Genomic DNA, 22,570 nt, shown 5'->3' with positions numbered 1-22,570 from the left:
AGTTTGAAGGTCATTTTAGTTACCGTACAATTTCATGCACGTTCTAATTAATCAATAGTCATGTATGAAAAGCATTAACAAGTTTGAAGGTAAACTAATAACAACTTAATCCAATCAAATTGCCTACCATTCAATAACAATGACCAGTCCACATCATAAAAATGTATAGGGGTAAACTGGGTAGGGAGAAAATGTCAGATATATTAAGTTCATTATTTTGCAATAACGAGTAAAAATTTGTTAACCAATAGATTTGTTATAATTTCATAAACATGTCGTTATGTATTGGTATAGTTTTTGGATCTTTCATTAGCGTATTTAAGGCTGTAGAAAGTTTGGCTTTCAAAAGTCAACATAATCATTGACTTTATAAAGAAAATTCGCCTTTTTAAAACATTGAATGTTCCACAAATAAAGCAACAAAGCAAAATCATTTCTTAAAACACTGCAAAAAAAATAATTCTGATTGATGCAGTGGTATTGTCATAAATTGCACTGGAGTGAACAGTGGTACATCAAACGTCGAATTCCCTCACACAATGTTATCACACACTATAGACAGAATTTGACACGGACAAAATAATGAGATTTCAATATAATTATGAAGAAAATTGTGTATACGGAAACCCTATATTTATATGCAATTAAGATTTTTTTTTTTAAATCCTTGGCTTCAATATCTATTTATAGACGATTGATACGGTGCTTTTTGTCCGCAATTTGCCTTTTGTCCGCTTTTGCTGTTTGTCCGATAATTTTGCTTTTTGTCCGAAACTTTTGCTTTTTGTCCGTTGCTTTTTGTCCGTTTCGCTTTTTGTCCGATAATTTTGCTTTTTGTCCGAAACTTTTGCTTTTTGTCCGATAATTTTGCTTTTTGTCCGACACTTTTGCTTTTTGTCCGTTGCTTTTTGTCCGTTTTGCTGGTTTAGCTCACCTGGACCAGAGGACTAACTGAGATTTACTCATCAGTAGGCATCCGTCTTCGACGTTAAATTTTACAAAAATCTTTCTCCTCTGAAACTACTGGCACAATCATCCTTTAGGTATCTAGTTTAAAAAAAAAATATCACATGACCCCGCCCAATAATCAAGATGGCCGCCATGTCTATAAATAGAACTTTGGGTAAAATTTAGATTTTGGCTTATATTTCTGAAACCAAAGCATTCAGAGCCAATCTGACAAGGAGTAAATATGTTTATCAAGTCAAGATCTATCTGCTGAATTTTTTTTCGACACATCGGATAACAGTTTTTAGAGTTGCTGCCCCTTAATTGGTAATTTTAAAGAAAATTATCAGATTTTGGTTTTTATTTGAATGAAGTTTTATTACGATCTGTGAAAAAAATGTCAGATCAAAAAGTGTAGATCGCAGTAAGGTCGTATCACGATCGTGGTGAGGTTTTCAAGATCGTGATGAGCGTGGCCAACTTTGAACATGTTCAAAACAATCGTGGTGCGGTCGTGGTGAAATCAGGTCGTAGTAGAAGCGTAGTGAGAGCGCACTAAGGTCGTGGTAAGATCACAAAGGTCGCTGTACCATCGTAGCGAGGGCGCAGCGAAAGCGTGATTCTATTTTCGGAGAGACAGCGCTATTATCTCACAGCGACGTTATTACGACCTCACTACGACCATCGTGTTATCATACAGACCCAACTACAAACATACCACGTTAACACCATGCTGTTCACGACCATAGTAGGATTCTAGTACGCCCTTGGCGTCCTCAACACGCAGTGCTCTTCTTACGACCCCACTACGTTCATTTTACGACCATCATTCTCATTGTCATTTTCACATAAAATATATTAAATCTCTCCAGGTTTTATTTGTCTGTATGTAATTAGGACTTCTTTTTCTCTAACGGCTTAACCATGCTTCTTGTTTTTATATGCTAGTAGATTAGACCGTTGGTTTTCCCGTTTGAATGGTTTTACACTAGTAGTAATTTTGGGGCCCTTTATAGCTTGCTGTTCGGTGTGAGCATTATTTTTTGGATTAAGTTATTTTTGGATTAAGCATTAAGTTTCCGTGTAGAAGGCCGTACCTTGACCTATATTGGTTTACTAATATAGATGGTTACTTGGACGGAGCGTTGTCTCATTGACACTCATATCACATCTCCTATTTCTATTGACACATCTGTGTCATCTCTGCTATCGTTCACTAAAATATCGTCATTTGAGCTTGATGGACCAGCAATAGGTTGTAATTTAGATTTGATTGGTCGGTTCGACATCTCTGCTGGATCAGGATTCGAAACTATTAGAGCTCCCTTTGCCTCTACATCAACCCCTCAGTACCACCACGCCCACGTGCGGTGAGAACGTGTTATTATCGTAGAAGGATTGTCGTAGAAGCGTAATGAGAACGTAGTAGCATCGTGAAAGCAACGAAAATTTACATTTCCATGCCGCTCATACCGCGACCTCACCACGATCTGAATTTATTTTAGATCTCGGTGAGCGTGGTGTGATCGTGGTTCAGAGGGACTGGGGTTTAACTTGTTATAACGGCTTGGATTTCAACTTAGCTAACTTGTTTTAACGACTTAACCAACATCGTACGTACTCTCTTGTTCCTGTCAAAAAGGGACAAGTTTTGGTGTGATTTAATAGAAATAGATATGAGGGTTTGGATGGGGTTAACTGATTAGAGAATAATGCCCTTAAAAAATGAAGATTAGAGAATAACGGGCAAAAAAAAAAAGATTAGAGAAATGTATGGTCTAAAAATATAATGAATATTGAATGATTAATAAAAGAAAACACTAAAAATTAACTGTTTACAGAATTTTCCCTTCTTAAAATTTAAAGAAAATTATCAAAATTATCATTGTAAAAATATGATAAAAGTGAAAACAAACTTGGTAAACCTTTTTTGGGTTTCGTGATAACAAACTATAGGATTCAGTCAATGTGAACTGGTTTCCGATACTTCTACTTGGACTTTTAATTCAGTGGCGGATCCAGAGGGGAGCGTAGAGGGCGTCCTTTGTTCAGACTTAAAAAAAAAAAGATTAATCAGACATATTTATATTTTTGTCCATCTGTTGAGTTAAGCCTTTTTCAACTGATTTTTATAGTTCGTTCTTATTTTGTACTGTTATACCACTGTCCCAGGTTAGGGGAGGGTTGGGATCCCGCTAACATGTTTAACCCCGCCACATTATTTATGTATGTGCCTGTCCCAAGTCAGGAGCCTGTAATTCAGTGGTTGTCGTTTGTTTATATGTTACATATTTGTTTTTTTTTACATAAATAAGACCGTTAGCCAAGTTTTTTCGTTTGAATTGTTTTACATTGTCTTATCGGGGCCTTCTATAACGGACTATGCGGTATGGGCTTTGCTCATTGTTGAAGGCCGTACGGTTACCTATAGTTGTTAATGTTTGTGTCATTTTGGTCTTTTGTGGATAGTTGTCTCATTGGCAATAATACAACATCTTCTTTTTTATATAGACTTCGTGAACATGGTGAACTTTGCCATTTCCCGTGTACTACTATTTAATTTTATACGACAATTTTTGACTTATAAAGATATTTTTCGCTGGAATTTACTGATTATCAAAGTCATATGATTCGATATGGTGAAGTTGACCTGCAGTGCGTCGAATAAAACGTCTCTCAGTCATTTTGAAATTCAAATTACAGTAACACATTGCATAGGCTGAGGATGACAATCATAACCTTCAAAGCAACACAGGATTTAGCAAGAACATATTGACTTCTATTTCACTATTCCACCAAACAGAAAGTAATGCTCTATAGACTATTACACTCTCATGAAAAATAGTTCCACTGCAATAGTATCTAACTACGGAAATATGTTTAACCCCAAACGCCCCAGCCTATTTAAAAATAATTTAGCTGAATAATGATCCCTAGTCAGTATAAGCTCTATATAGTTTTAAAGTCGTAAGTCCGAACCATTTGATTTGAGGAGACAGTCTTAGATATTTGAGAGAAAAAAAATTAACTCTGATTTTTGCCTTAAACAAAATTTATAGACGCAAAATAAAAATCTTGTCCACTATTTTGCTATTAGAAACGAAAATTCCCAACAGAATTATTTAGCATTAAATGAACATGATGAATAAAAGCGGGCATATTTTTTTTGTGGCAGGGGTTTTCATGGTTGACCGGAATGTCTGTTTCGCCGAACTGATATATATGGAATACTTTTTTCAAGACCAGACTGCAACCTGCCTGCTGGGTGTGGCCTTTATGTCTTCATTTGTCGGCCGGCATTCATAAATTCATTGTCATTTCAGACTCATTCTTAGCCTTTGATTAATTTGGAACCCTTTACTTCCCTTAATGTTGTTGGTGAAACATATCAATCAAATATTTGGATAAAAATTGCTTGTTTGTCTATTTTTACTCGTGTCGGTCGTATTTCAAATTCAATCGAATAGACCAGCGTATATCTTGTTAACAACAACAACTCTGTGAGGTTATTCTTACTTAACTTACAACAAACGTACGAACATTTTTCATGCCTATGTTTTACTGACACATCACACATTAAATGTATCAGTACATAGCTCTTGGATCCAAACTATCATTTAATGATAGAAATTGATAAGGAGATACAGCATCTAAAATGTCCAGCCCTTACACCTTACCAGCAATTACAAAATATGCATACCCCACGCCAGGAACCGTTTAAAAAGTGCATATTTCACTTATTTTATGTTTTAAGTCCTAAAAAGGGGCCAAACATAATTTTGCCTCGCTCCGCTCGTCGATCTTTGCAAAATACGGCCCCACTTTCAAAAAACCTGGATCCGCCCCTGTTTATAGCTGACTATACGGTTGGCTTTTGCTCATTGTTGAATGTTGTTAATTTCGGTGTCATTTTGTCTCTTTGAAGAGTTGTCTCATTGGCAATTACACCACATCTTCTTACATGTAGTCAAAATCACCGGAAAGAACTGATGAGAACTTGGACTTGTTACATGAAGGAACTAGCACTTTAATCATGCAGAACAATACGCATCGACACGTCATTGTTGAGAAACAAATGAAAGCCTTGCTGTTGTTTGGAAATCACCGTTCTCATTCATTTAAAAGAATGTTTTTTTACTTTTATTTTAAGATTAAAGAAAACTGGGGATAAAATCAGAGAATAATGCGTAAAAAATCAATTTTTAAGAATAGACTTATTTTTGGAAGATTAGAGAAAAAAAGGGGGGGGGGAATTAAATGTTTACAGAATAACAGACCCCCCCCCCCACATTGAGACCCTCAGATATAGGTCCAATCGAATTCAGTGCCTATCTACATAGCTTAACTGACGAAGACTTTTTAGCATGCATCTTATGATGTCATACAGACTTCGATCTAACGAAGATGAACGGACTATGTTTCAAAAGGCCTGCATCACAAACATATACTGGATGTGGGCGACTTGAATTGGATGAATGGAACAATTTCTACATATTAGACAATTAGTTGTGTTAAAGATTCTACTGTGTGAATATTGCTACTTTCTTAGGCTGATAAACATTTAAATTCATTCTCTTGTTTTGCATTCTTTACATTTATATATTTGTGTAAAGGTTAACTTTGATATATCATATGTAAATATACTGTCTTATCTCCAACGTTTACCTCAACTATCGATCTAACTAATGCTCTTCATTATTGGAGGAAATAAAGATACTGTTTTATATATATCACATATTAATTTCTTAAATTCAACCGTCTGGGTAACCGAGGCCTGTTCCAGATTTGATTTTATTTCTCCTCTTTTTCGGAACTAATAACTGGAGATACAGTCATCTATCTTTGGTTGGTACATACATATTCCGAAGAAATATAAATGAAAATATAAGAAATATACCGAAAACTTGATAATATTTACGGATTTTATGAGTAACGCATTTCAGTGAAGAGGAAAAAAATAACAATAACTTTTAACGCCCTACAGACTTGACCTATTTTGAAAATAAACATTGTTGATGTATTTATTTCAAATATTTCTATTAAAAAAGTGTTTTGTATTCAGAAATGCACTATGTGTACATGAGATATTGTGCACATCTATTTCGTTAATTAAATGCTAAGTAGCCTTTTTTTTACTTCCCCATCTCTTTTTTACCAATGCTAGCCAGTCCAGGCGCTAATGGATGGCGAAGGGACAAAGAAGATTCCTTTTAAAAACAATCTTTCTGAGGCCTCATCATTTTGTTAGAAGTTTGTATATTTTGGATGTAAAAAAAGGATGCCTCAGTCGTTGTTATAGGGGAAATAGGGTCCCCAGTGCACTGCGTTGTGTGCATGTGGTGGAGAGTGTGAATAAACATGTATTTTTTGGCCAAATAGTAGTAATTTAAAAAATATTTCAATTAGTAATTTAGTGAATATTTTGTTTTAATCAATCTATTCAAAACTCTACATCAAAGATATGGATAGAGGACTCACCTTTGAAATTTACGCCATATTTTTCTTTGTATCTAGGGGACGACCATTTGATATTCTTGGGGGGGGGGGGGGGGGGGGGGGCAGGAGGATTTTGAAAATAAATAACTCAGCCTTGATAATCACAAAAATAAATGGTTTGTTCTGTGGTGGTTTGAAAATAAATAACCCAACTTGCAATGTATTGAAAATAAATAACTCAGCAGGTCTATAGCTTCTATGGCCTTCACCGGTTCAAAAACCCTTCAAAAATTTTTTGCCTCGCTCCGCTCGGCAAAAAATGTTTGACAATACTTTTAAATTAGGCTAGGTAAAACCAAACTAAATTAACTTTAATACTATGTATGAACACAATACATGCATATTGGTTTGGAACATAAATGATTTATTTCTTGAAGAAAATTAAAAAAAACTTAATCTAATTATATCAATTGTCTTTTATAACATACTTTTTACTATGTATTTGTGTTTCGTTTGTCCTGTCTCGCTATGTATTATCTTAAAATGTTTGTATATTGTCCTATTGTACACAAGTATGTGTCTGGGGTTATGAATGAAATCTTGAATCTTAAAATTTCTGCAGGGGATAATGATCTTTTCTGATTAAATGGTACATAATGACTGGACTATACATGTATAATTAACAAATATTTTAAAAAAAATGTATGTTTTCGAGTATCATAAATATAGTTGTGAAAATGAATAATCAGTCCCTTGCTTTCATGAAAATGAAAAATCTTGCTTCAATAGTGCAGAAAATGAATAATCTGTCCTCTCAGTTTACAAAAATAAATAACTGATCAAAAACAAATCCTCCTGCCCCCCCCCCCCCCCCTTCCCAGAATATCAAATGGTCGTCTCCTTAAACATTTACAACAGAATAGAATAAGTGGTTTTGGTGATAACTTAAAGCCAAAAGTTGAATGACCCAACGTTTTCTTTACATGTTAAAAAAGTGGAATATTTAAGTAATAAATCGATATTTCTATGTCCGCCATTTTTTTTTTTATCTTACTGGAAGTCAGGGTTTTAAAGATATACGTCTTATACATTATGTCCATGAGAAACACTAAAGAAAGGTTTCTGCATAATGTAATGTACATTAAAACACACTTCAATTACCCTTCCTAAAAAAAAACTTTTTTTAGTACAATGACCGCCATGTTGGATTTTACCGGAAGTAGTGTTTTTAAAGCCATCTTATCTATATAATATATCCAAAAGTAGTCAAAAACAAAGGTTTGTACTGAATATTATGATAGAAGCATGATAATAACACCTTTTTAAATACTAGTCTTCGATATTAGGCTGATTCAAATATGGTGTCCGTCATTTTGAATTTTACCGGAAGTGAGACTTTTTTTCAAATGCCTTCGTATCTGAAATCAAAGAGTAATAGTTGAGGAAAGTCTATGCCAAATTTCATGCTTGTAGCAGGATGTACACAATTCGTCTGATATATGCTTGTAGCCGCCGGACTATACTTAACTATGTCAGCAAAATTTGACATGTAAGCAGATCTTGACTTGCAGATCATTTTTGTGATTTAAAGTGTATCTTTATCTATTATAATTTTCTATGATATATGACAAAACGCAAAATAGGTGGTGAAAATCGTCTTTTAGGTGGTATGGGAGAATAGATTAAAAATGATTTTGCAACAAACTTAGTAATATTGTGAAATGTTCAAAAATATAATAAGTATGATAGGTAAACGAACATTTTCTCAAGATACAGGTTGTGACAAAATGACACATTTGTATGGATTATACAGGGGAAAAAAACCAGCATTATGTGATCAGGAGCTAAATTAAATGATAGAATGGTGAACAAATGATAGAATATAGCTTTTAGAAAAGAAAATGCTTTGAAAACATTAATAGATAAGAAAGGGTCACCGTGCTCAAATGTAAAATAGCAAAAGATCATGTAGTAGTCTGTTGTTATTTATAAATATTTTATTGTCATTTTATTTCTTTTCTTTTGTTACATCTTCTAACATCGAACTCGGACTTCTCTTGAACTGAATTTTAATGTGCGTATTTTTATCCGTTTACTTTTCTACATTGGCTAGAGATATAGGGGAGGGTTGAGATCTCATATACATGTTTAACCCCGCAGCAATTTTGCACGTGTCCCAAGTCAGGAGCATCTGGCCTTTTTAGTCTTGTATGATTTTTTATTTTAGTTTCTTGTGTATAATTCGGAGTTTAGTATGACGTCCATTATCACTGTACTAGTATACATATTTTTTAAGGGGCCAGCTAAATGACACCTACGGGTGCGGGAGTTTCTCGCTACATTGAAGACCCATTGGTGGCATTCGGCTGTTGTCTGCTCTGTTTTATAGTTATCTCCCCTAAAATTACCATTTAAAAACATAACTAATCAAACAAACAAAATCAAATTTTACTACCTTAATTACAAATTTGTCCTTGGGTTCTCTGTTATTTACATTTAAAAAAAAGAAGAGGAAAGACACTACATTAAAGGGCAATAACTTAAATAAGAAGTCGCCTTCATATTGTCTTTAATGCAGATTTAAGATCCAGTATGAGGCAAAAAACGCAAACAAAAAAATGGTCAAAATCATTATCAAAGGACATTTACTGTAAGTAGGATTCTATTAATGAGTTCGACCATGTTGTCTCACTTGTATAGAACTGATCATACTGATCATCATAAAGTTTTTCTGTCTCCATGGTCTCTATTTTAATTTTCAAAATAGTAGGCAAACACGAAAATAAATGGTAAAATCCATTTGAGGGTAATAAATCCAAATGAGTCCTTTGGACACAGATAATGATTCCGCTTGCATTTACCTTTAGAAAGGGACACAAACATGGCATAAGTGACACTACCCAAATTTGAACTTGATCGTACTTCTGTTAGTACAAGCATTTTGTATATTAAGTTTCATAACACTTGCTTAAGACGAACTTAAGTTAGAAAACAAAAACGACAAAGTCAGCATTTTCTTATTTATAAAGGGGCATAACTGGAAAAGTGATGCCACCATTTTGACCTGTGATTTGTAGTAATGCACATTGCACCTTTCATACCATTTTTTAAGTAAAAGATCGGGAATAAAAAAATCAACAGTTTTTGCAAAGGGACATAACTCTATAACAGTAAAAGTGAAGCCAAACTTGTTCTGGGTTATGTGGTAATAAGCATTGTGTTCAAGTTTAATAGCATTGGTTTAAGGCAAACTATAGTTAGAGAATGGAAACCAATTTTGGGACATCATCTGACTGTTTTGAAATGTATGAACAATCGGTAGAGCTCAACATCCTGCTGTTGTCAGATTTCTACCTTTTTAGTGGTTTTCAAAATAAAAGACAAAAATTAAATTTTACCCCATATATTCTATTTCCGGCGTGTTGTTCATCTTGGTTGGTAGGCGAGTTAATTAGACAATGGAATTAATATTGAATATTTAAAACTTCCATGATTAGACATATTTTTTTAATGAGATACCCTAATGATGAGTGTTGCCAAGTTTGTTTAAATTTGGCCCAGTAACTTTAGAGTATTTTTTTTGTAAAAGTTAACGGTCGACGACGACGACGGACGCCGGACGCTACTTGATTAGAAAAGCCTATTTGGTCAAAAGAGCCAGATGGGCTAAAATAAATAAGTATGTTTTTTGATGAAAAAGATAAAAGCATTGCATGTTTGATAGCATTCAGTTATAAATAATGTTATGTGCATAACTTAAAATTTTAGCTATGTAATACTTCTTACAAACTATCAAACACAAAACGCAAAAAATCATAAATATGCACGATACCAATAAAAATTTCTGCCTCTGTTGACAATATGCGCAATCACTTATGTATGTTTACTTTTGTAATAATAAAAAATGGCAGGGGGTTTTGATGTTCAAAACGAAACCGGCAAAAGATATACACATTTTTATATCGGACATAAAGCAAAATCAGCGGACAAAAAGCAAAACGGACAAAAAGCAACGGACAAAAAGCAAAAGTTTCGGACAAAAAGCAAAATTATCGGACAAAAGGCGAAACGGACAAAAAGCAACGGACAAAAAGCTAAAGTTTCGGACAAAAAGCAAAATTATCGGACAAAAGGCGAAACGGACAAAAAGCAACGGACAAAAAGCAAAAGTTTCGGACAAAAAGCAAAATTATCGGACAAAAAGCAAAAGCGGACAAAAAGCAAATTGCGGACAAAAAGCACCGTATCAGACGATCGAATTAAGTTAATAGCAATACCTGATTAGTGTTGTAATGGTATCTTCTAGAGTAGATTCAGAATGTTGTAGGATATCCATAGAAGATGCTTCATAAAGATTCAGTTTTCATGCAGAAAACAGAAACGCAAAGTCTCACTGAGGTGAATTTCTATTCCTATCGAATGATATTTTTCAGCAATCGTAAATGTGTGCTACTCATAGATTTTTTTTAAAAAACTATTATATCAAACGTGTAATTAACTAAACATATTATAAAATGCATTAAACACGCCAAATCTGAACGACCAAAAGCGCAAGTTTGTGTTCTATAAACTCTCATTTGTGCATACACGTAAAGAATCTAAAACAAAAGGTAGACGGTAGGGGACTTTCTCGCATATAAAGTATTATCTAGGTATTAGAACAAAAAATACGTACCGATTTATTTTCTTTCAATTATTAAAAAAAGCGCTATCAGCAATCTTTTTGGTTCAGTTTTGGCAAACTTAAGGTTAAGGTTATAAGGGCTGTAAACGTAAACTATCCTTTAAAAATGTGTACTGCGAGTAGTGTACTCGCAAATCAGTTGTTGGAATGTATAAGTACCCGGCCACGTCCACTCTGTGTTTTTGTGGGATGTATTTCTATTTGTTTCCATCTGATGAGTTAAGCCTTTTTCAACTGATTTTTATAGTTTGTTCTGATGTTGTACTGTGACACCGCTGTCCCAGGTTAAGGGGAGGGCTAGGTATCCTCTAACATTCAGTACGTTAGCCTGTCCCAAGTTGGGAGCATGTAATTCAGTGGTTGTTGGTTGTTTTTTGTGTTACATATTTGTTTTTTGATAATTATTTTGTACATAAATAAGACCGTTAGTTTGTTCGTTTGAATTGTTTTACATTTGTCATTTCGGGGCCTTTCATAGCTGACTAGACTATGCAATATGGACTTATGGTAACCTATATATAATAGTTGTTAGTTTCTGTGTCATTTGGTCTCTTGGAGAGAGTTGACTCATTGGCAACCATACCACATCTTCTTTTCTATCAGTATAAAACGTTTAAACCTACACATGTCGTCTGTTTTTTAATCTGCGTGTTTGGTCAACCCACCCGACATTTCCTTTTATTCATAGAATCTATGTGTAAGAATAATTTTATTACCATCACATTTTAACAAACACGGACAACAACTTAATATCGTAATCCGCATATTATCCGTATTCAGTCTTTACTTTTTATACGGCCGTCAAAATTTTGACGGGACGTAAATATGGTATACAAATGTCCGGCGTCCGTCCGTCTGTCTGTCTATCAGTTTGTCTGTCCATCCGTCTGTCTGTCCGGCGTAAACATGTCGCACCATAACTTGAGAACTTATCCAAATTTCATGAAACTTAATATAGTTGTTTCTTATGATGGTCAAATGATCTGTATACTTTTTGGTGAAAATAAAATTAAAACTTTTTGAGTTACGGGACTTTGTAACTAAAACAGGGGTGTGTTTTTTTCACGTCGCGCCGTATCTCAAAAACGATTTATGATTATTGCTAAAAACTTTACACACTTCTTAGTTATATTGATCTTAAGATCTGTATACTTTTTGGTGATGATTGAAAATTTCATTAGAGTTATTGAGTATTTTGTAAAAAGGGGGAGGTTTTTTTTTTACACGTCGCGCCGTATCTCAAAAGTGATTTATAATTATTGCTTAAAACTTTACACACTTCTTTGTTATATTAATCTAAAGATCTGTATATTTTTTGGTGATGATTCAAAATTTTATTTTTGAGTTATTTTGAGTATTTTGTAAAAATAAAAGGAGGGGGGGGGGGGGGGTTCACATAATCCACCGTATCTCAAAAACAATATATGATTATTGCTTAACACTTCCACACAAGACGACAGACGTATCATGCGCTCATGGCGCAGATGTTTATTACAAATTGTGACTTGGATGGAGAGTTATCTCATTGTCACTCATACCACATCTTCCTATACATTAATCAATGTCTTATTCTCCTCAAAATATCAATGTTCTACGGTAGTATACGAGTTAACTTTATAATTTCTATAAATTACCAGAAGCAACCAATCTTTATTGTATGCATTTGTATGCATGTCAAAATATATAAGCGCTTAAGTAGTGTATATAAACGATGTCCAATATTCAACATTGCATTTTCATTATTATTCTTGTTGGGTTGCTGTCCAATTGACGTGTACCCCACATCTCCATTCATCCATATATTTGATTTAATCGTCGATTAGTGGCGGATCCATAACTTTTTACAAGGGGGCACTGACCCCATAAGAGGGCTACAGTCATGCTTAATTTCCCTATATAATCAACATTTTTTCCCAAAAGAGAGGGCGGGGGCGAGCCCTAAGGCCCCGCTGGCTTCGCCCATGTCTGTGTATTGATTATTGAAACATATTGTTCTAATTAAAGTTAAGTTGTAAATTATCTTGTTAGTAGCCAAAAGGCATATTCTGATCGCTATTCGAATCCACGTTGTCTGTGTATCAATAGTTTACAAAGACACCCGGGCTTCAAGTAAATCCATAAAATTTCGAGTGGTCTTCCGTTTAAACCTTTGAGACCTGGAACGATCATACGATACTCAGTGGTCCTCAGTTGGTTCAAGTATGATATCCTTCGGTCGTTTTGTTTAAAACAAGGCCAAGTTCTAATTCTATTAAGACATTCATTTTGGTTGAATGTGTGTGACGTTTAATACAATTTAAATTGCAATGTCAGCTGAACGATGCCGGAGATAAAAACGGATATTGTTTTTCTGTTGGTCGCTAGGAAATTAAATAAATACTTTCTAAAAGCTTGTTTGAAATTTTTATTTCTAGACTGGATTTGTCTCGTCAAATCAAAATGGCTGCCTTTCTAATGTTTAATGTCTGTTTCAATGTAAAAATTGTGGTGTTCTATAAAACTACTAAAATCTAAAAACGTTAAATGTATATTATGTCATGTTTTATGCTAATTTGAATACAGGAAATCATTTTAGATGTAAACATTCTAAAGCATGGTTACGATTGATGTAAAGATAATGACAAACGTCATAGGCGGATCCAGGGGGGGGGGGGGGAGGGCTGGGGGGCCCGGACCCCCCTTTCGTGGGAAAGATTTGGTTGATTATATAGGGAATCACTGAAGCATGACTGGAGCGGGTCCCCCCTTAGGTCAGTCAGCGCCTCCCCCCCCTTCCCCCCCCCCCCTTAGGTAAAGTTCTGGATCCGCCACTGAATGTAATGGCTACCTATGTTAAAATGAGTATTTGAACTTTGGTGGACCCACCCGAGTCTCATTGGCAATCATACCACATCTCCCTATTTTTACATACATGTAGCTCATGCCATGAATAAACTATTTCTGAATCAGACAATTATCTTTAATGCAATTTCTCCTCCAACAATGAGGAATCTGGATATGATATCAAGTATTCCGAGAAGTTTATCTGATGATCTTTATTCTATATTATGCGCCGTAGTCTTTGTATTTCCTTATGCTTAGTGTAATTTTATGTTGATTATACTAGATTTTGTGATCATATATAACATAGATATTCCAGAGCTTGTACTCTCTCCTTCCAAATCATGTTTAGACGGAAGCCAGGATGATAAACTAATGTACGTTATGCGCTAATTGTCATCTCAATGACGGCTGTGCAGTAGACGTAGTGGTACATGTGTGGATTCGATGTCTGGTGACAAGTAGATGGTAGTGTCTAGCATGTCGAATTGCATTTATATATCAAGTTCTATGATATCGACATTTGTCGTCGGTTATAACCTTCCTCGCAGGAAATATGTGTCCACTCATTCGAGGCTTATTTACAAAAATCTCCATTTACGACGTCATCATAAGAAGGTGGAGCCGAATTAAAATCAGTGTACGGTGGTGCTGTGGGTTCCATGACAAATCCAGTATTTATATAGCCTCCATTCTCTTGTATTGGTCTTGGAGTCTCTGCAATATAAATTTTCAAATCATAAATTATATCAATTTTCCATACATCATATGTGATCATTCGGAGACATTTTCTGATGTGGTTTAATTTGGATATGAGTTACATTCTAGACTCAAAAATGGTATTTAATGAGAGTTAAAGATCAAGAGCATGGTATAGGATATGCATTATGATATGAGTTTTCAATCTAGGATATGGTATGGGGCATGAGTTTACATTCAAGAAACTTGTCTTGAATGTTATTCGACATTTCAGAACATGGTCTATAGAATATCGTATTAGATAATAAAAAAAAAAAACAATGGTTAAATTACACATATATGTTTTACTTCTTTTCAAACTAAGAATCGGCCTAATTTGGGAATAAATATACTGTTAATGACATCAATGAGATATTCAAACAGTCCGTCCACAAAACAATTGCACCGATTATATTCAGTTTTACTACTTCTTTTGTTTGCCCATATTTGACAGAGTACAAGATTGTCCTACTATACATAATAATCTGCCATAACAACTCTGCAGTCAAAAGTCGGTAATATGGTAATATCTATTATCATTCCTCACTGACCATATCAAAAACATTGCAATCACAAAAATAAAAATAATATGATTTTTCATTCTTTTGCAGATAAAATGACATAATATTTACCTGTTGTATTTCTATTACTTATATGTGACACTGATGACCCTGTTGGTTTATCTTGACAATGGTCTTGTTCAGATGACGTATTTCTCCTCACTGCATTACAAATACAAATAACACAAATCAAGAACAGACACGCGCCAACAATACTTCCAGCTATTATACCAGCAAATTCTCCTGAAGAGCTAAAATAGATTAATATTTAATGATGTAATCGTTGTGCATTGAATTTTGTAAATGTCTTTTAAATAGATTGATCAATTAGTATTTAACGCTACTTTCAGCACTTGTATGACAATTTCAATACACTTATTGTTGGAAGAAACCGGATTGTCCAGAGACACTTGCTGTAACACTATTAAGAGATCAAAACTCAGGACCTATTTTCCCATATGTTATACATGTATTGCCCTCACCAGTGGCGGATCCAGGGGTGGGGGGGTCCGGGGGTTGGAACCCCCCCTTTTTTTGGCCGATCAATGAATTTGAATGGGAGCATATAGTTGGAACCCTCCCCCCTTTACTCTGTGTTGGGACCCCCCCCCCCCCCCCTTTTAAATTGGCTGGATCCGCCACTGCTCACAGTGCAGATATATACGCATACGTGTTGCATATAACCTTCAATGAGTTCACATGTACGTCAAATGAAATAAGTGTAAAACTATTCTTGTAATATAATACAGTAACATTTTAATATAACGTTGTTTTTAAAAAAAAACTATTTGATAAACTGATATAACGTTATTTGATGTCTTTTTGTCATGTTCGGTCTCAGTCAACATTTATTTAATGTTATGTACATCCTTAAATATATTAACATACATTCAAATATAGAGTGCAGCCACTTCCATTTTATCTGATGCATGTCCAGTGTATTAAAGTTGAAACAGCCCATATCTATGTAACACAAGTATTCTACTTTCCAATGAGTAGCTTAAAGTTCACTTTTTCAGCAACTTTGTAAAAACGCTGTATTTTGGGACCAAGATGGGTTCTTGCCGGGCCTACCCCTTTGATTTCTAAAAGCTAATGCAAACATACTCGTCGTATGTATGGACAATTGATGAATAAACTTACAAAGTGCTCTCATTATCTTCATTGGTGTCGTCAAAACAATCTTCACCGTCAGAACATGCATCAGACTTACAGCAATCTGAAAGAAAAAAGGAATCGGAGTATAAAATAGAACATTTTTTTATAAATCCGAGAGTTGAAATGATATTTGTTGTCGTTGCCAAAATTAATATCATATAAACAGTATCTGTTTTGATTAATTTGACACTAAATTGTAGTACATGATATTTGTAAAATAAATTAATAAGACAACCTTGACTTATTTCAGATATAAAAGGGTAAAGATATATAATAACATTTTCCTATTGATTTAAAGTCTGTTATATTATATATTCATTGAAAGCCGAGCAAACGGTAAAATGTCACTAATTAGCTAATAGAAACATTCGTCATTTCGGGGACTTTTAAAGCATACTATGCGGTATGGGCTTTGCTCTTTGTTGAAGGCCCTACAGTGTGCTATAGTTGTAAGTTTCTGTTCATTTGGTCGCTGTGGAGAGTTGTCTGATTACAATCATTCCACATCTTCTTTTTTTAATTTTAACTGACGTATGCAAGAATGTACACACAATTAGCTAGTTTTAATAAAGGTAAGTTTTTAGCATCACCATTATCTTCTGCTATTTACAGTCAATTATTTCAGTTCAAAAGCAAACAAAAAATCAGCAACGATCTTTTGGTGACTAGCAATCTTAGATTTACGTATTGTTTTTCTTGTTTTTAGAGAAAGCAAATTGTTTTTTTAAATGTAACTATGCATTATTTTAATATTTATTTAGAATTTAAACAAAAAAATGTCCGATGTCAGAATAGATAAAGGCATTCGTATTTGTTTTACAAATAAAAGAAACATTTTTTATGTATATTATAAATAGGAAATGTTATATTATTTAATGAAAAGAACAGTAATCTGATGATTAAATCACTCAGAAATGATATATTTTTATCATATAAAGGTGCATTAATTTCATGATTTAAAAAAAAAAAATCATATTTTATACATCAATGAAATTGATATAACCCTGAAATCGGTGCTTTTCATTTGCGCCAATTGGCATTTCATTTGCGCCAAAAAAATCTTTCATTTGCGTCACAAACCATATTTCATTTGCGCCAAAAACTAAATCTTTCATTTGCGCCAATATTACAGGTGAGTACAGGTAAATACAGGTAAATACAGGTAATAATAGTATAAAACATAAAAATTTTCAAAAAGTCTTTTAATAATGAAGAAACATACTCCTCAGAAATACATGTAATAAGAGTATAAAACATCATACAAGTTATGCTAAAACCTCGATAACAGTATAAAACATCATACAAGTTATGCTAAAACCTCGATAAAATCATACAAGTCATGCTAAAACCTCGATAAAATCATACAAGTAATGTTAAAACCTGAATAAAACCTTGGTAAAATCATTAAAGTAATGTTAAAACCTTGATAAAAACAGAAAAGAAAGCACTATACACTGGAGAACATTACTGAGACATTTGTTAGCACTATAGTAAAGTTACAAGTCTGTTCTGGCACAAAATTTATATGCAACGGTCTTGATGTAGTCATGCCTTGAAATTTCCCCTCTTAGGTACATGCCATGTTTCTCCATAAGATAGTCAGTTTTCTCTTTCTCCCATCGTCGAACTGCAGCCGGTGTGTCCATAGATCGGATTTTGATGTATGTTGTAGCCTGAATCTTCTTTACAACGTCAACATAAATAAACATGTTTGGATGTTTTGAATAAAATTGTTCATTAAAATGTGCATGGAATGACTCCGGTCCATTGTTGGTTCGTTTAAAATTAGCAGTGGGTGTAGCAGCCCAAAATGACGGTGGATATCTAGATTCCGGGCTTATATAAGTTTCCAAAACATAATCAGCAAATTTTATGCATCTGCTATCAGTTGGAGATTCAGTCATAATATCATCTACGAAGCAGTCTTCAATTTGATCATCTTTACATCCATGCAGTGTGTACATTTGAAAAAAATATCTTGGACAGCATTTAAAGGTACCATCCACAAATACATCTGGTACATCATTACAAAGACACTCAAGATTAGCAGTACAGGAAAAAATGATAATTCCACTTTCAACATCATTTATCAAAAGAAAATTCTCAAATTTGTTTGTTTCCATTTTCATTTCCTTCACTGCTTCGTGGATATCTGCTTTATCTTTTGGTAAAGTAGGGTAATCTTTTCTTCGTTCTCGGTATATAGCCAAGGCAACATTTTTTAAGTCATTTGTACGTAGGTGGTTTTCATCCATTCCTGAAGAAGAAAAACAATGGTGTTAAAAATATTTATCCATAGAATACAAAGTAACATACAAGGAACTTAGAAAGTCCATAATCACATGGCAAATTGGAAGACAATGGAATCATTTAACTTTTCTGCTCTTATTTTCTTTTTTCAATTAAAATGAATTTAACAAAAGAAGATGTGGTAGTAATGTCAATGAGATAACTATAGGTGACAAACAAAATTACCTTGTAGTTCTGTGCGTATTATCTTTGAAGGTCTTGCAGTTATATCACCAGATGCTTTCCGAACTCGGACTCTGAGTTGTTGAGATTCTACTTTCTGCTGGTTTACTCCATGGTTGTGCTCGTTTAAAGTTTTTATAATTTATTTAACTTTTCCGTTATATTACCTGTCATACCTGTAAAATGGCGCAAATGAAGGTTTTTTTTTTTGGCGCAAATGATATATAACCTTGTGGCGCAAATGAAAGGTTTGATTTTTTAAAAATTGGCGCAAATGAAATGCGCCCCCCTGAAATACTACCGCTTTGAACAGGCAATAATTAATCCTTGTTATTTTAACAAAGCAAACACGAAGTCTTTTGTTTATTTAAGAACATTTCACAATTCAATTCAATTCAATATTTTTTTTAAGTCTCATCTCTCAATAACATATAATACAACATTACATTAAATGTAAAAATATATAAATATAAAAAGAGAGCCATTCTGTACAGAATTACAAGAGACTATAACATTAAAAATTATATAAAGAATGCATCTATTATAAAACATATTGACATTAACATTATTTACATTATAAAACCCACTCCAAGAAAAAATCTGCAAGCTCTATTATGGATGGCATTTATAAAAGAAAAGTTTTTGCAAACCTAAGTACCAGCACCATATTTAACAATATAATACAATAATGTGGGACAATCAGAACTTTTGATGTGGGACAATCAGAACTCTAAAATTTTAAAAAGTGGGAAAATCGGGAATAAACATGTCACTCAATATCCAAACTGAGAATTAAATACATATCAAAGGATTTTAAGTCCTGGATACGAAATGTAAATAGAAAAGAAATTATAAAATATAATGAATTATAAAACATAAAGAATTAAAGTCTAAAATATCAAAATCGAGAATTTTATATTATTGTCTAAAATAATAACTGAAGCTGCTTTTCCCCTGGTCACATATCTATCACGAATTCAAATGAAAATCATGTGTCTTTCGTCTCAGTTTTTTTTTTATATAAAATTGCTTAAAAAAACCGTACGAAAAAAGTGTTTGAAAACATTCGACCGTACGCGTACGGTGACATATAGTGGTTAATTTCTGTCTCATTGACAATTATACCACATCTTCTTATTGTGATACTACAAAAAAATCTGGACACACGGAAAATAAGGACAGTCAAACAAAAATAGCATATTAAACAAGTAAAATATATGGATGTTCTTAAATAACTAACTTTGAAGGCTATATTAGTAATCAGCTGTCTTATAATGAACTTTAATGCACAATTACTTTCATATCAGAATAATCCTCTGGGGTCAAAATACAGGATCTACTTTCAATCAGGAACACCTAAGTTCATACATGTACCTGGTTTTATTGGGTTTCGTGTTGCTAAGTTTTTATTTTTCTTTGTTTTGTTTTGTAGACTGTTGTTTGTCTTCTCTTCGGCTTTCGTTTTTCGCTATTGCTGTGTCGATTTGTTTTCGATCTTTAAGTTTGATTGTTCTTTTGGTATATGTTGTCTCTCTTTTAAAATTTTACACAAGTCATCCTTGCAAATGTACAGGCGCGTACTGTTCATGGAGGAATTTGTGTATAGTTAAAAAATAAATAGAGACAATATAGTTTTGCAGAAGCAAAGTTATAAGAGTTAATCAGAGCTGCACACATTTTTGGAGAATCGTGTATGGCCGAGTAGAGATCGAAGAGTGGTCGAATGTGGTCGCGTAGAGATCGGGTTCTCTGGGTTCGTCTGGGATGAAAAAAAAATATAGAAGTCGCAACGATCGGGCATTAGTCGATATAATCTGGACCACATATCGAACAGGTTGGCGTTGATCGGGAAATGATCTGATATTAGTGAATCAAAGATCGAAATGATCGAGTACTGATCGGTAAACTATTCGTATTCCGACTAAACTCGATCTCTACAAGATACTTTCTTGATCAATTCAACCGCTACTCGACAAATCTCCGATCTCTTCCCGAGTAACTGGCTTCTCCATCCTTACTCGAATGTTTTTGACATGCATGTCAAAAACTCTCGGGTAGAAAGTCAGACCGATGACGACCAGTCTCCAGGTCGCTTAATTTGTCTTGATCGGGATTGATCGAGTTGGTCTGATCGGCAGTGTGAACCCACACAATGTAGCTTTACATATGATTTATTGTTCCTTCAGGGCTTGAGAAAAGTCATGTAACAGAAATTAGTTTCACATTATATATGAAAGGTGATTTTTGAGACATGCAAAAATTAATATTAATGTATCTTTCTCTTACTAGCAAGCGCCTTTATCGAATAAAAATATTACATCGATGCTAATATATTTATATTATTTCAGAATTCAATGTCTTGCTGCAATAACCTGCTCTTTTTCACATCATTCAAGTTAACTTTATATCCACTAGTGTAATTACAGCAAACAATAACTTTAGTTAACAAATAAAAAAAAAAAACGAAATATCGGAACAATTAATTATGATTATTGATAAGAAGACAATATAAGTACTAAGTCTTACCAGTTAAAGTTAATAAAATAAAAATTCCTAAATGGTATTGACGTTGTCCTAATATAACAGTCGCCATTTGTATTTACATACAATGTAGATAAAGGACAGGTAAAACTTACAAATGGCGTTAAAACTAAGTAAGCATGAAGTATTTATCTATCGTCTAATGTATGTACAGGTGACATCAGGTATACTGTATTTAATCATATTGCCACAGCGGGAAATATATTGACAAAAGTTATCGCCTTCATTGGCCAAATTTAAAAAAAAAATGGAACTCATCAATGCTTCGCACTTTCTCTGCAAGACGGTGTTACATTTTTTTCTTAAACTGTCCTGTACCAACTCAGGGAAATGGCAGTTGTTATCCAATAGTTCGTTTTTATGTATGTTGCATTGTCCGTTTTATTCTTGTTGCACTTCAGTGTTCCGTTATTTCGTTGTTTTCCTTTGATAGTTGATGTGTTTCCCTCGGTTTTAGTTTGTAACCCGGATTTGTTTTCCCCTTATCGATTTATTACTATGTTCTGTAAAAAATAAAAACATAATTAAAAACCAATTGTTCAGAGAACAATTGTAGGTCTTTCCACTAGTAAAGATCTATTTTGATATTGAAATATGAAAAATCAGTTTAAAAAGTTAGTTCCTATGGATTTACGATGTATTTATATGAATTTAAAGAAAAGGTCAAAATCTAGAACGTCCTATTAACCTATGACCTTGACCTCAATTTCAAGGTCACAAACCAAGGACCTTAAATCAAAAGACCCTAGGTCTTTAATATGTTTGGTTAATGAGTAATACCACTTTACGCATAATTCTAAATGTAATATGGACGAAAACTCCAATTTCTTGTATGCGCACCCTTTCAACCTAAATATACAAGTAAGGACATGTCGCAACTAACAATTGATGAAAAATTATTTGTCAATATGTCATACGGTATTTGGAAAGAAGTGAAAATAAACCAAAATCAAAATTTAGAATATGACCTTGACCTTTGACCTTGACCTCATTTTCATTTTTTGGGACCAAGGACCTCAAATCTGAAGACCCTAGGTCTCTATCACTTATGGATTACCAGTTGGAAATGGATATCACTTAATTAAATGGAAAAGGGGGAATAACTCTCATATGGAGTCTCCGTAAAGCTTCGGTCCAAATGAATATCCTAATCCTGAAGAAGTAACAAGCAATTTGATAAAATCAATTTGTCGCAATCTTTAACGGTTGTGAA

The 22,570-nt window shown here is 33.8% G+C and overlaps 1 protein-coding gene and 2 long non-coding RNA genes across 3 annotated transcripts in view; all 3 read right to left on the bottom strand.

The window, feature by feature from the left end:
- The window catches only part of LOC143066227 (uncharacterized), a 257,038-nt gene that overhangs the window by 159,728 nt on the left and 74,740 nt on the right, over nt 1-22,570 (bottom strand). The gene's annotated exons all lie outside the window — the stretch shown is intronic.
- Nucleotides 14,006-21,476, bottom strand: LOC143066150 (uncharacterized). The gene is made up of 4 exons (XM_076239206.1): nt 21,343-21,476; nt 16,330-16,405; nt 15,259-15,437; nt 14,006-14,605 (listed from the first exon to the last, which is right to left on the bottom strand). Exons 1-4 carry the CDS (start codon nt 21,407-21,409, stop codon nt 14,466-14,468), a joined length of 462 nt encoding a protein of 153 aa, XP_076095321.1. The 5' UTR covers nt 21,410-21,476; the 3' UTR covers nt 14,006-14,465.
- Nucleotides 17,532-19,101, bottom strand: LOC143066139 (uncharacterized). The gene is made up of 2 exons (XR_012975523.1): nt 18,820-19,101; nt 17,532-18,601 (listed from the first exon to the last, which is right to left on the bottom strand). It is a non-coding gene; the product is annotated as an uncharacterized LOC143066139 (long non-coding RNA).

The sequence above is a fragment of the Mytilus galloprovincialis genome, chromosome 1 (assembly GCF_965363235.1).
Source record: "Mytilus galloprovincialis chromosome 1, xbMytGall1.hap1.1, whole genome shotgun sequence".
Lineage (NCBI taxonomy): Eukaryota > Metazoa > Mollusca > Bivalvia > Mytilida > Mytilidae > Mytilus > Mytilus galloprovincialis.
This window is presented reverse-complemented; position numbering and strand designations above follow the sequence as displayed.

Bases quoted from the DNA above. Each gene is read 5' to 3' on its own strand.
- LOC143066150 (XM_076239206.1), bottom strand. From the start codon at position 21,409: ATGGCGACTGTTATATTAGGACAACGTCAATACCATTTAGGAATTTTT. The intron at 15,438-16,329 runs GTAAGTTTATTC...AATCTATTTTAG, and splicing joins GAAGATAATGAGAGCACTTT to CTCTTCAGGAGAATTTGCTG. The intron at 14,606-15,258 runs GTAAATATTATG...TTTATATTGCAG, and splicing joins AAGTAATAGAAATACAACAG to AGACTCCAAGACCAATACAA.